The sequence below is a fragment of the Vanellus vanellus genome (assembly GCF_965231255.1).
Source record: "Vanellus vanellus genome assembly, chromosome: 5".
NCBI lineage: Eukaryota > Metazoa > Chordata > Aves > Charadriiformes > Charadriidae > Vanellus > Vanellus vanellus.
This window is the reverse complement of record NC_138910.1, coordinates 35391776-35405949: the sequence shown is the minus strand read 5'-3', so window position 1 is coordinate 35405949 and position 14174 is coordinate 35391776. Positions and strand designations below refer to the sequence as shown.

The window sequence follows — 14174 nt, the reverse complement described above, 5'->3', positions numbered from 1 at the left end:
TGTGCCTAGCAACTGGCCTGTTTGGCAAGTCTGTCTTTCTGTGTATCTTTCCATCCATATGTATACGTTTTTTTGGTTAAAATTGCTACTTTGGGTTCTTGTAGTTGTTTCTATGATGTTTCAAACTGTGTTTGCGACTTTAGTTTTAACACAAACACTTGTAATGTTATGGTTTTGCTTATATTCTTTATAATAAACTGGTTGAATTCAGGCTTTTTTTTTTAGCGTGAAACAGAGTGTGAAATTATAGGAATTGACAATTGGCCAAAAAAAAATAAAAAGTTGAAGCTGGAGTTGGGAGATTCAGAAGTGTGAGTACTCATCACAGTTTCTCCTGCTAAAATCAGAAGACTGAATGCAACTTTGTAATTTGCTCATTTATGTGCAAAAGAGTAATATCATGAGATGTGTAAAGTGAACAACGGAAGACAAATTAATATACTGGAAAAACGGTGCGCTGCAAGTAAAAGCAAATGGATGAAAGCCTGGGATATCATGAGAGTGGCTTTTTTTCCACATGGGAGACTTCTCTCCCCTTCTCTTCTGATTCTCAAGCGTCGATGGTAATGTTCCACGTGGCTATGAATGCTCCTTCTGTGGCTGTCATTGCCCCTGCTTGGGAACTGAGCAAACGGTCTTCATCACAAGGTCAGGGACAAAATTTGAGGCACAGTAGAATTTTTTGGGGGCTAGAAGGGGCAGAAAAAATGCAGCTATCGGAGATGACATACTATAGAAAAGAGGAGGAGACAGTGAAGAGGAGAAGAGGTGCTGTTTGCAAACAGAAGTCTTTCCAGGACAAAGTGCAACCAACTACTATTTTGCCTTTCAAGTCCTTGCTTATAAACACAAAGCTAAAAATACTTGTGGAAACATCCAGCTGGCCCAGTCCTTGGGAAATTAAAATTTAATTATCTGATTTAATTCTTTATCTCAGAAATTTGAATCAGCTCAGAATTAACTTCAAACAGGAAAGTACAAGTACTGTCCTGTCTAGCCTGCCTCAGCTGGCAGCAAGGAGATGAATAGATTTTAAATAGGGTGAAGCCAATCTTGACAAAATTCCCAGTAAATTAGAAAATATCTTTGAGGGAGTCAATGTAAAGTGCTTGGTTTTTATGTTCTGTAATTAAAATCAAAAGAGAGAGAAAAAAGAAAACTCTTCCTAAATGCAGTGAATAAGGAAGTGTAAACACAAGGCTTTTCTTTTCAATAGGTTGTTTTTGTCCTCTGTTAAATAAGCAGCAGAGGGTGGTGAGATCATTTCTGTGCATGGTTTGCGGAATTTGTTTGAATTACTACCAGCAGTTTTTTATCTTTCGAAACTTCCTTGCCAATGTGCGCTGCACTGCTTTTGCCTTTTCTACACAGTGTGGGTCTGCCCATTTTGTCACTGTTAAACGTAGCTCTTACTACGTTAAACACTTGTCATATAAATTAAAATGATGCAAAGACCAGAGTGATCTTCTGCGATGTGGAAAAGTCAAACAGAAGTCAAGGAAACACACTGCGGCACTACAGCTGAAAATGAAATCGCTTTTGCAGTGACAGTCTGTTAATTGTTGCCTCTGGTCTCCTGAGTTACGAGGATAAGAGTTCAGCGGGAAAAATTCATCACTTTTACAAGGCAGGCACACGCTTAGGGACAGACACCCCACCATTACTAACAGTAACCGTTGCCAGCCAGTCCTTAAAGCCAAACTGAGCGGCTATCCTTCAACTGCCTTGATTCGCTCTCTGAGAAGATTTTACACTGAGAAAATAAGTCTGCGTGGAAGATAATTTATTCCTTTGTTCTTATGTTAATAAGCATGGTAATACCTGCATGGCCACAAGTGTTTGGTGTTCTTGGTCTTCTGGTGAAAGTTTGTATAATGTGCTTTTTTCTTCATATAACCTTAGAAACTGAGCAAATTACCGGGTTGCATTACAAACCTGATTAAGGCTATTCTCATGAAAATCTCTGGCTGTGATAATGCTATTGTCTTAGAAGCTTTGAATCATTTTCTGTTTTTCAAAATTTGACAGAGTGTACAGGAGGTTGCCGGATTGATCTTTTAGCCTGTAAAAACGACCAATTAATTTCTTTCAAAATGTCTTGAATTTTTCTTAAACAGAAATTAAAGTCTTAAAATATGTTTCTTTCAAAGGGAAAATACATGGATATTGAGTTTGATTTCAAGGGTGATCCACTTGGAGGAGTTATAAGCAACTGTGAGTATTACTCTTGGTATCAGTGTTTTAACACCTTAAAATGTTTTGTTCAGAAAGGAAGAAGGTTAAATTACTGAAAAGGTCAGCTGAATTTGTCTACTTGAATCTCTCTCCATTATGTGGTAAATTCTGCTTTTTAATTTTATTGTTGTTTTGACGCTGAATAGTGTACCTTAGAGTAAGTGAAAAAGGACTTGAAGAAGTAAGCATGACTAATCAGTGAACTGTATTGTTTAAAAGGTACTGAGTAACGTATGTGCGTTCCTATATTGTCTCTGAAGCTGGTAGCAGATGGATAAGGGTGTCTGAGGCTCTTTTTATACTTGAATCCCCCAGATACAGTTGTGTTACTTGATTTGATGAGTCATGTATTTAAGGTAGATACCCTGTTTTGTAATTAGTAAGAGTGATACAAAGTATGCTGGAGATCACCATGAGGTGGGTATGGGTATTTGTAATCAAAGTGTTCCATACTAATTTTAACGCTTTTCACAGTGTAGGAAAAGGTTTATCATGAGAGAGGATGAAGAGCTGTTGAGTTTAGGGAGGCAAAGGTAGCCTCCGAGGTTGTTCCTTGACGTGAGGACGCTGCTATGAAATCTATAGCAATACAGAAAATTTAACCAGCTCTCTGTTGGGAAAAAAGAGGCTGGGAACTGAATGCCTGCGCATTTCGAGAGTTTAAATGCAGCTTTTAAAAGACATTACTCTTCTGAGCTATATAAAGCTCTGTTTGTTTGCTTTTCTTATTTTTGAAAAGGGATGGAGGAGGGCAGTGAGTGTCTATACTAGGTGTCACTGACCTAGCCCTGACCTCTCTTCTCACTCAGCCAAATTCATTGCTGTTTCTAAAGACTGACTTTTGACTCCATTGGCATTTTACTGGTTGTGAAATAATGAGAATCATCCAAGGTGAACTGAACTCTCTGTATATAATATAAACATTTTAAAACATTGTGAAGGATTTTACACATAAATACAGGTTTTGGTTTTTTTCATGGGGCATTTTTTCTGGACCAGGTCACCATTTGGAACCGTGCCTGAAAGAGCATGACTTTTGTGACAGAGTAGATCGTGAAATTCAAAGCAGTCACTGTTTAAGTGTTTACGGCTATCTATTAACTTTGCCATTTTGTAGTCAAAGAAATCAGAGGCCAAACATACTCAGTGTGTTCATCAATAATTAAATGTGAACAAAAAGGTTCTAGCAGGCTAGCTGAGTTGTTTGTTTCTTTTTATTTCACGTTCAAAATAGATAAAAATGAACCCTCCTTTGTAGAGTGGACATTGAACAGTTTGTCTTTGAAAGTACTGTGCTGAGTCATCTAATTAGAATATTGTGTCATATCAAAAGGCTATCCAAATAGTTACTCTATAGTTTATCTGCCTTATAAATCTCTGCATGTTGTAATTATAATATTACATACAATTATAATGATGTGATGACATATGTAATCAAGGGCAGACATATTTTTAGATCATCCTAAAAGATGCCTATTTTAGGCATTCTCCCTGTCTTCTCACAGTTAATAAATAGCTAATAGGAAGAAGATTAATTAAAATTTAGAAATGAAGACCTTGTATGTAAGCCCTGTTGTGGAAAAGATGTTACTTGTTGAACTATGAAACACCCCATACTTGACAGGGTATGTCACAAGTAAATTCTGAGTTCCTGTAGCTGCGTGTTAATATAGCTCATCTTTGATTTAATTTTCACAAAATTTAATAGTCCATCCATCTCTCTTTAAAGAGAGTTTGAATTCTGTACAGTTTTAAGGCAAGTTTGTTATCCTGCCTTAGCTATTTTCCACACATCTGCAGCATTGCATTGCAAGAGAAATGTTTCTGTTGTGAGGTGTCACCACTCTGGAGATATCAGGGGCTTAAATCCTTTTACACCATTTACAGTTTACTCTGGTTTTAGTCAAATTTAGGATTTGTCTTCTTAATTCAATAAGTAGGAAGTCAACTAGTGCTTAAGTTTCTGATTGTTAAAAGGGAAAGTGGGATTACTTTGTTCATAAATATGCTTTGCTTTCTGACCATCTGTTGATTCCATGTTAACAGAACATGAAGAAGATATGATAACATTTTCATTAAACTTTAATAGTTGTATCTGATGAGCTTGATTCCCAAACACTAATGAAGTTAGTGGGATTTTTGGATCACAGCCTGTGTCACCAAACTGTATTTCATACTGTGAGTGGCTGGAAGCAGACGCAGTGAACATCTAGTTTATTTTGGTGGCAAGAAGGGTAATGAAAACAAGCTACTAATTTTATCAGTATGGTAAAGATAAGCAGAGACCCATTAGGCTAAAAGGTCTTGTTTGAAATGGTCTGGTCTGTCCTACTCTAAAACGCCAAGAAGTTCTGTGAAAGGCTAGTCAATGTGCCTGTGACCCTTCATGTAGCGGCTGATGCTATTGTGACCTTCCCTTGGTCCATTATCTGGTGCCCTTCAATGAGCTCTTACTTAATGACAGGGGTTAACCTACAAGTGAACCTTTCATGGGACGGAGCCACGGGGTAAAATTATCGTGACAAAGCATACTGCATGTCTGTCCTGTTCAGTTTGCAGTGAATGGTTTGTTCCATTCATTGAGTGAATGGTTTGTTGCAGTGAACTGGTATGTTACCAAACTGAAGATAATTTTATGTTTGAACAGCATAAAATACATATAAGCCTATTACATTACATAGCTGCTCAGAGCTTCTCACTGCACTGACTTGTAAGGCATTTGACATTGTTATATCATGATGTACAGTCATGAAAAGAAACTGAGAGTAGAATATTTGAGATGAATGTGATTTATGTGATCTTTAAGTATATTACTTCAGTCAGGAATTTTTTTCCCACTAGACTACAAAAGAAAAATGATTTCAGGTAGCATGTGTTGTACTTGTTTGATCCTACATTGGCAGCAACTGAGACGTGGGGGTGAGCAGAAGGGTAAAGAAGACCTGAGAAGCTGAGGTATGTGGTAAACCAGAGTCGTTTGAATCCTTCTTTTTTGTTAGTTTTCTGTGAAGGTTCCAGCTGGTTTTCGCAGAATCACAGAATCATAGAATTGCTGAGGTTGGAAGGGACCTTTAAGATCATCAAGTCCAACCAGTAACCTACCCTGACAAAAACCACTTCTAAACCATGTCCCTAAGTACCACATCTACCCTTTTTTTAAACACCTCCAGGGATGGCAAATCCACCACCTCCCTGGGCAGCCTATTCCAATGTTTAATAACCCTTTCAGTGAAAAAATGTTTCCTAATATTCAATCTAAACCTCCCCTGACATAACCTAAACCCGTTTCCTCTTGTCCTATCACTTGTCACCAGGGAGAAGAGGTCAGCTCCCATCTCTCTACAACCTCCTTTCAGGTAGTTGTAGAGGGTGATAAGGTCTCCCCTCAGCCTCCTCTTCTCCAGGCTCAACTCAATTCCCCCAGTTCCCTCAGTCCTTCCTCATAAGATTTGTCCTCCAGACCCCTCACCAGCTTTGTAGCCCTTCTCTGGACACGCTCCAGTACCTCAATGTCTTTCTGGTAGTGAGGGGCCCAAAACTGAACACAGTACTCGAGGTGAGGCCTCACCAGTGCCGAGTACAGGGGGATGATTACTTCCCTAGTCCTGCTCACGACACTATTCCTGATGCAGGCCAGGATGGTGTTGGCCTTCTTGGCCACCTGGGCACACTGCTGGCTTATATTCAGCCAGCTGTCCACCAACACCCTCAGGTCCTTTTCTGCCGGGCAGCTTTCCAGCCACTCCACCCCAATCCTGTAGTGCTGCATGGGGTTCTTTTGACCCAAGTGCAGGACACCGACACTTTTCCTAATGGGTGGGAGATGCTGGAATCCATGTAAGGTGAGGCACACAGCCCTAGTGCTAACTAACAACCAGCCCATCCATTCACGAGCTGACCTGATTCACGTGCATGGGATTAGGAAGCCCAAATTCCTCTTATGAGCTCTTGTGAACACTAAACCCTTGCGGTATTGTCGCCTGTGACTGCAGATATCCCATCCCTGTTTTGTAATGAACACCAGTTCCTGCTCACAGTTATGCTGTGGCTCTAAAATGCATTTACAAACAGCTAAATTGCATTTCCCTTTTCTCTCACCGAATTGAGTCTGAGGTGTATCTGGTCCTTCTGTCCTCCTGTGGGGTGTTTAAGGTTGCTGCTGTTGCAGTGAACACTCTTGTCAGCTGTTATGTGCTCAGAGGTTTTTTTTCCAGAGCACTTGTGAAGAAAGACAGTTGGAGTGCCGGGTAATTAACTTCTTTCACCTGGGTATAATATTGTGGACATAAATTGCAGAAAGCATCAGTACTATTCTTAGTTTTCCATTTATTATAACTAACGTGGTAGTGGGGATGGGAGCCGGAGAAAGGTAGAAAAGAAACTACTATTCTTCATTATTATGGAATAATATATATTTTATGTAAAATGGGTATGTTTGGTCTTTAAAGTAGCAGGTGCTAATTGCAATAACTAGTACAGCTCTAAAATATGACTCTCTATCTACAGATGCTGCATCTGTTTTCTACTCCAGGTGGTGTTTGTGTGCACACCTGGTTTGTTAGTTTTGTGACTGGTTTTGTGTACACTAAATTTTATGGTTGATATGGTTTTACATAATATGGTCCAAAATATTTCATATTTGCAGTTGTTTAGACCTTTTCAAAAGTAGACATCTCACAATATCTTTCCCAGAATATTTAATAAGTCTTAAATATTCTCTCTCTTTAATATTTAATGTGTTAAATTTTCATGTTTCACCTGGGGTTTCCTGCTGAAAGATATGTAGCTTTTTAGCATTAGGTGATCTTTCCTAATCTGCCTAAGCCCTTCAGTGATTTAATGATTAATGAGAAGACAACAGTGGTGCAGGTGAAATACAGTATACGTAATGCCTCCTTTTGAAAAGCCGTTTTTAACTGTCACAGCGTACTTAAAGTCCACATAACAAGTTATTAAGAAATGGCCTTATTTTGCCATCTTTTTCAACAACAACATGAAAGAAACCTATGATGTTTATTGAAAGCAACAACTTTTTTGAGTTACTGAAGTGATAGTGATAACTTTAGAACTTGTTCTTCTTTACAACTTGTTTGTTCATTTTAAAAGACAAAAATAATTACCCACTTACTGAGAAATCAACAACTCGGGCTGTTGATTTTAGTTACGTGATTGCTGTTAGTAATCTGCTTTGCTTAGGGAAATATTACACAAATTTTACAATTAGGCATTATGGGAAGAGACACTTGTTCTTGTTTGGTTTTGGTTTTGTGTGTTTTTTTTGTTTTTTTTTTTAATCTTAACTTGTTCCAACATCTCCCTTGGTGTTTCAGTTAGTACAGTTGCCATCATTTAGGCAATTGCCTTGCCCAAATTAGGAAGCATTTAAAACAAAACAAAACAAAAGACAACAAGCTAAACGTTTGATTAGCTCATTTTCAAACATTGTTTATCACTTGAATAATCAGGATTTAACACTCTTAAAATTGTGCAATCATTTTATTTTCACTGCACATACTGCCCAGATAGTAGTTTTTGTTTGATACAATTATGAATCATTTCATTCAAGAGAACATTATTATTAAGTTGGTGGGAATAATGGGAAAAGGTTCCTGAGAAACCACTACTGTATTTTCATTTTCATCAGTGACTTTTTTTGATGATAGCTGAACAATCGAGGTAGAAAAGCAGAAAACATAATTTAACATAATTTGGGTGTAGAGATAGATTCTGTGACTAGAAAATGTTCTGTAACTTTGGCTGAATAGCTAAAAAGGTCCTTGGTCATGGCCTGCTGAAGAGAATATGACTAAAATAAACTTTTCCTGAATTATTCAGTATGCACCAAGGTAGCGTTGTTTTTTGTTTGTAGTGTTTACTTATTTCTTTCTTGAAAGTTAATTCAATTTCTAGTATATGTAGAGAAATACACAGATCCTAAATTTGTCTGCATCAGGTCAAGTTCATGGGTCAGATAAAGAGATCCTGTGAATTTGTACATTAGAGTTTGCAGGAGTATTCAGCATCAATTTCTTTTTCCCCTTTCTTTCCCCCCCCTCTCTTTTTGAGTTCAGTTGAGTGGTTTAGCAGGATGCTTACACAGATCTCTTTCATTTAACCAATGTTATCTAGGACTAACAAATAATCTTCAGAACCTGAGGAACATGGTTGGATTTTGAGTCACGTGAATCGATGGATATTCAAACAATATGATTTAAGAAGTGTTCCCAGGCTGGACCTTTCCAAAGCAATTTAATTTTTACAGTTGCTTTGATACACGCAACATCTTAAATGCTTCAGTTCAAGCAGAAGCATTGTTAGATAATGCAGAAAGAATACCTAATCCGTAAAATCCATAAATCCACCATATGTAGTTCTGTATGTTCTCTTTAGATAGTTCTGTATAGTACCTATACATAATTTATGTAGACTATGTAACAAAAGGTAGTATGTATAGAGTTTGGGGTTTTTTGCTTGTGTGGGTTTTCATATAGAAAAGCACCACCTGTCTACTCATGCCTCTGTAAACAGAATTACCAAGTGGATGTGTGCAAAAATCTTTGTGTCTTCTGGTTTGACTGTTCGATGCACAGAATTTGTAATCACGTGAGATTTAACACAAAGGTTACTGGTTGTGCAGTTGTTGCTTTAAGGCAAATATATTTGGTTGATTTATTAAAATGCTAATTAGGGCAAACAAAGCAAGGTTTTCTTAAGAGTAGGGCAGATGGTCTGGATCTTTTCTACCAGTCTGATTTCAGTCTGCATGTGGCATAAAAGAAGAAGAGGAGAGAATGAATACAGCTTTAAAAAGAATTGGTAACAGCTGCTTTGTTAAGGGAAATACCTGATTTTTTGTCTGTAACTGCTTTCTGGAGCCCTTTTTCCTCAATTATGAAGGCTAACAGAATGTGTAATATTCAGACTTTGGAAAGCTGACTGGTAATTAGTTAACCTCCTTGCTTCTAAAAACATATAAATAAGAGAAACTGCAGTGAAAAATCTAAGGCAGTTATCCTTCTAACGTACTCATTTGACATATGCTCAAGAAATTGTTAAATCTGCTGAAGGCATGCATGTAATTAGAAGAAGGCTTACATGTAATGTTTTGCCAGGATATGTAGCTGAGTTTTTATGGCAGCATTTGAGTAAATTTATATATAGAAAGTTTTTAAACCCAAATAAGCCAAACCGCTTCACAAACTGTATTGCTTCAATATCCTTTGAAAATACAGCCATTTCCTGAAGTGTGCATAGCCACCGCGGGAGCTGAAGTTGTTTATTTCTTTGAGATTAAATTTGGCTGCGATCCGTTCCAACACTCCACTGGAGAACCTTCACAGCCAGCGTGACTCTGAACTGCTTGGCGCACACCTTGCCTTTCTCAGCCCAAGTTATTAACACTTGGGTGGTGGACCAGCCTCTCCCTTGGAGTTCCGAATGTAAAAAACTAGAGAGGATCAAGTATCCGTTAGTTAGGTATGGGATGACTCTGAGTTTGGACCACAGCTCAAGGAGGGGAGCCCCAACCTTAGGTGAACTCAGAGGTGGAGAGGTTGCATGGTAGGCTGCTGGCGAGAACGACGCCTTCTGATCTATGCCTTTTCGACATAGCGTCAAACGGCAGATGTTAGTCATCTGTCATCTAAAAACAACAAAAAAGCCACAATAAAATGGAAAAGCAAAAGTGGGAATCTGTAACCTGCCCCATCCTAATGTAAAGATGGCAATATGGGACAGCCACTTGTTTGGGTGCATCTGTACGTTGTCACCTGGCATGTGCAAAACTTCCTGATGCTGAAACGGGGCCACTGTGGAAGGCAAGAGACTGTGGGGTTATGGAGTTGTAAAAATACAATTGTCTGTTCAAACAAGACTAAAGTTCTGATCTGGTCACAGAATGCATTCGATGGTGAAGAGTTAGTTGTCTTCATACAGTCTTCACCCTCTCAGGTGCTTAGGTCGTTGGGAGCTCCATGCACTGTCACCTGCTGTGCTGGTTACAGGTCTTCTCTCAGGCAATTTCATGTTTATGGAATAACATAGTTTAGCTGCTCTGTAAAATATTTGAAACTTGTCCTACTATAAGCCAACCAGAAGATTAATAATACTGTCTGAATTTTGTCATTGTTGTCACTGGCTAATTATTAGAGTGGAAACAAATTTTTGAATCTGTCTTGCTGTAGTTTATTTGCAGGAGGGCCTCCTAAGGCTTGTATAATTTTGTGGGTTGAAGTTTGGTCTTTGGTTCCTATTCCTATGAGAAGGGGTGTAAGATCAGGTAATTACAGTTTGTAACGCAGGCACGACATGCTGCCTATAGCTAGTGAAAATATGAACACACTCTGTTGCGCTCCTCCGTTCACGGAGTGAAGCCCAGGGCAGATGCTCCCTCTCGGGCTAAGCCCTGGCGTGTGGGAAAGCCAGCGGAGCCCGGGGGCTGCAGGCTGGCATGGAGGCACCCGCTCTCCCGCTGCTCCTCTGTGGTGGGGCCGGAGGGGGGTTTGGAGCACAAAGGCAGCTGCACTGAGCACCGCCTCTAACTTTCCAGATTGCTAAAACTGAAAGGGCTCAATTTCAGCAGAAATGGAAAGCTGAGGGAAAGGTATAGTAGAATACATGTTGGATATTATAGTAGCCAGGCAGGGCAAGTGTTTAGCAACCCCGCGTGTCCTTATATGGATTGGTGTTTCCTGTGTTTTACCTTCATGAAACCTGATCTCGACTTTGTGGCAGTTCTTCTGAAGGGTGACATCCAAGCTGTGGTAATTTCCCTTTTGGGGCTTTCCTCTTGCATGGACGCAGCTTAGAGAGAACTTAACCCCAGTCAGAGTGCACTGTGGTGCGAGCATGTAGAGGTAGGTGCATGGGGGAACTCCTTTGCTGTGCACTTGGAATGAGGCACTGAATGTCTCTGTCTTCATGTCACTGAAAATATGTACCTTAAGAGAAACTGTATATTGGGAACTGTGGGTTTTCTGTCTGGAAAAATGGTGTGGAGCCCTTGTGTGCCACTGAGAAAAGAAGGAATAACATATTTTTTCTACAAAAGCAGCGAGTGACACCAATACCTGTCCAGAGGTTCTCTTATTGCATCCCTCTCCCCTCTCCTGGTGCACTGGGGACACAGTGGAGCACAGGCTGAACAAGCTTTTATTGTCACTCCATAGTAAATACGTTGTAGAGTCTGAAGCGTTGCAATGTGTTACAAGTCAGTCTGCTTCTGCTGTCTGCCCGAATTCCTATCCCTATTGTCAAGGGTTAGAAATGTGCCCATCACTAATGGTTGTGGACAAAGCAATCTTCTTGTTAAACTACTCAATCAGTGCAGTGATGCTTTTCAAAGCACTGCTTTTCCATTTCACTTTAAATGTCTTATGATGGAGCTTCTGTCAGTCCCATTGGGAATTATTTCATAGTCTGGTGCACCTGAGGATCACAAAGTGCTACATGATTATTCAGTTTAAATTCTTCCTTTATTTGGCTTCCCCCTTTCATTTACCCATCTTCCATGTGCTGAGCTTTTTAACATTTCAGTTCAAACTTTCCCCCATGCAATCATTCTTACCAAACCTTATTTTTGTGGTTGTACTCTATATTGGCTGACAGCTTTTGAGCATGTTGCCTCCTTGACCTGAGTTTTCTTTGCAGCTGATAGACTGCAGCATTTAGAAGTGTACTGGGCTCACAGGTTGCTCAAATAACTTATTTGAGAAGTATGTACTAATTTCATACCTTGTGAAAAGGTTTGTGCCTACCGTTTATCATCTTCTAATTTGATGATGATGATATAAAGCAATGAAATAGAAAATGATAGGGGATTATATTCATATTAAAGTGGTTTGCTCCAACAATGCTGATCTGTGAGATTTTGTTTATTTGTTTAGATCTGCTAGAGAAGTCTCGTGTTGTTAAGCAGCCAAGAGGTGAAAGAAACTTTCACATTTTCTATCAGATACTGTCTGGTGCCTCGGAAGACTTCCTCTGTAAGTGTTGCCCTTATGCCATTTTCAGATATGAGTCGTCTTTATATTTAATGTGCTGTTCCATGCACATAATCTGTTGTGGGAAATGTGATATTGATTCATTTTTCAAATTATTGGTGGTAGTGGCAATAGTAAAATATATGGTTTGATGTTACCCTGATATCTGAGTCAGAATCGGCTCTGCAATGTATTATAAAAAAAAGAAGAAAGCCTATTCTTATTCAGAAGGCCGGTAATTACAATATTCTTAAAGAAAACTCAATCCTAGTAATAACAACAGTTCTTGACAATACCAATTCTGGGATAAAAAAGCTGCTAACATGAATGCTGTTACTAATGATATTTTTATTTGATTTATTAGGCCAACTCAAACTGGAGCGAGACTTCAGCAGATACAATTACCTGGGCCTTGATTCTGCCAAAGTGAATGGAGTGGATGATGCTGCAAACTTCAGAACAGTTAGGGTAAGAAGTAACAGGGGTCGAGCGTAAACAGCAGAAAGGCTCAACAGTAATGCAGTGTTCTTATGTCCTCGGTCTGGCCATTCGTACTGGGCTGGCAGGGCCACCTTTTCTGAGTCGTTTTCAGAGTGCTTCACAGTCTTTGTGCAAGGGTGTAGTGTGTTTGCATAGGGAAGCTTGGCTACTACACCTGGAAAATACAAAGAACCAAGTTTCTGGAGTATTCTAGTGGGAATACAAAAAAGACCAAAAAGAAAAAAAAAAAAGATGAAGGAAAAAATCCCCAAAGTCCAGACCCTGCAATCAATTAATGGAAAAGGTTATACTGTGTAGTTGCTTGTGATGGCAGTGACTGAGCTTCATCAAACAGGTGATGCTGACCAAGCCAAAAGAAAAACAGGGCTGGGATGGTTCTCAAGATGATTTACCGTGATGTTTTTGCTTGATTGTACTCGGGGGTAGGAGGAATACAGGATCCTGTTACTCAGCGTATGCAAATTTAGATTCAAAAAGTTACTGGTTTTTAGAGCAATAAAGAGGCCTGAGAAGACTGCAGTACCTGTTCATTTGTGAAAAATTGGGTTGGGTTATAAACTAAACTCAGTGGCTAAAAAAAAACCCAAAACACTGCATTTTAGAAATTCATAAACTGAATGAATCCTAGGAGTGGACTGGACTGACATGGCAGCTCAATTACCAGATCTTCTTTAACCCATCTTTTATATTAAAAAAACTTACTTATCTAAGCGTAGTAATTATATCATGTTCTTTTTGTAGCAAAGGTGTTCAGAAAACATTTCTAATTCATGCTAATACAGGTAAATGGTGAATTTTGCAAGTATGATCTGTTTAAATGTAGATTCTTTTGTCTCCTAATTTTACCTATCCCCTTTACAGAATGCAATGCAGATTGTTGGTTTTATGGATCATGAAACACAGTCTGTTTTTGAAGTGGTGGCAGCCGTTCTGAAATTGGGAAATATTGAGTTTAAGCCTGAATCTCGTGTGAATGGCTTAGATGAAAGTAAAATCAAAGATAAAAATGGTAAGATGAGATTACTGATGGGAGGAAAAACACCAATTTGTCTGAAGTCATTACTAATTTTGTCATTTCTGTAGACATACAATATCCTTACAGATGAATTAAATTAGATTGTTTCCAAACCTGCAGGCAAATATGGGTTGAATTCTGTGCCATTTCAGTCGCTCTGCTTGAAATTCCAAAAATGATTATTTTGTTTTTTCCTACTTTATTAACACTTTCTTCTGAAATGTTAACTGGTACTACGCATTTCTGTAACTGCTTGGTTATTCTGCAGTGGAGGCTTTTAGTTCTTTTGTAGTAGGGTATTTCTGTCTCTAACATCAGATTCATTTGGTCATGTTTTTGCAGTTGATACATTTTGAAAGTTCATTTATTTTCATTTGAAAGTTTTTCATCATGAAAAGTTATCTGTGATAAATGGAAGAGAAGTTTCTTCACAAAGATAACCA

At 38.8% G+C, this 14174-nt stretch overlaps 1 protein-coding gene across 1 annotated transcript in view; it reads left to right on the top strand.

Moving 5' to 3' along the window:
* Positions 1 to 14174, top strand: part of MYO1B (myosin IB) — a gene marked incomplete at its 5' end in the record, with an annotated part of 100237 nt that overhangs the window by 41687 nt on the left and 44376 nt on the right. The window contains 4 exons of the mRNA XM_082484504.1: positions 2151 to 2214; positions 12120 to 12218; positions 12580 to 12683; positions 13578 to 13725. Of these exons, the coding sequence (XP_082340630.1) occupies positions 2151 to 2214; positions 12120 to 12218; positions 12580 to 12683; positions 13578 to 13725 (415 nt within the window). The remainder of the gene's footprint in view (positions 1 to 2150; positions 2215 to 12119; positions 12219 to 12579; positions 12684 to 13577; positions 13726 to 14174) is intronic.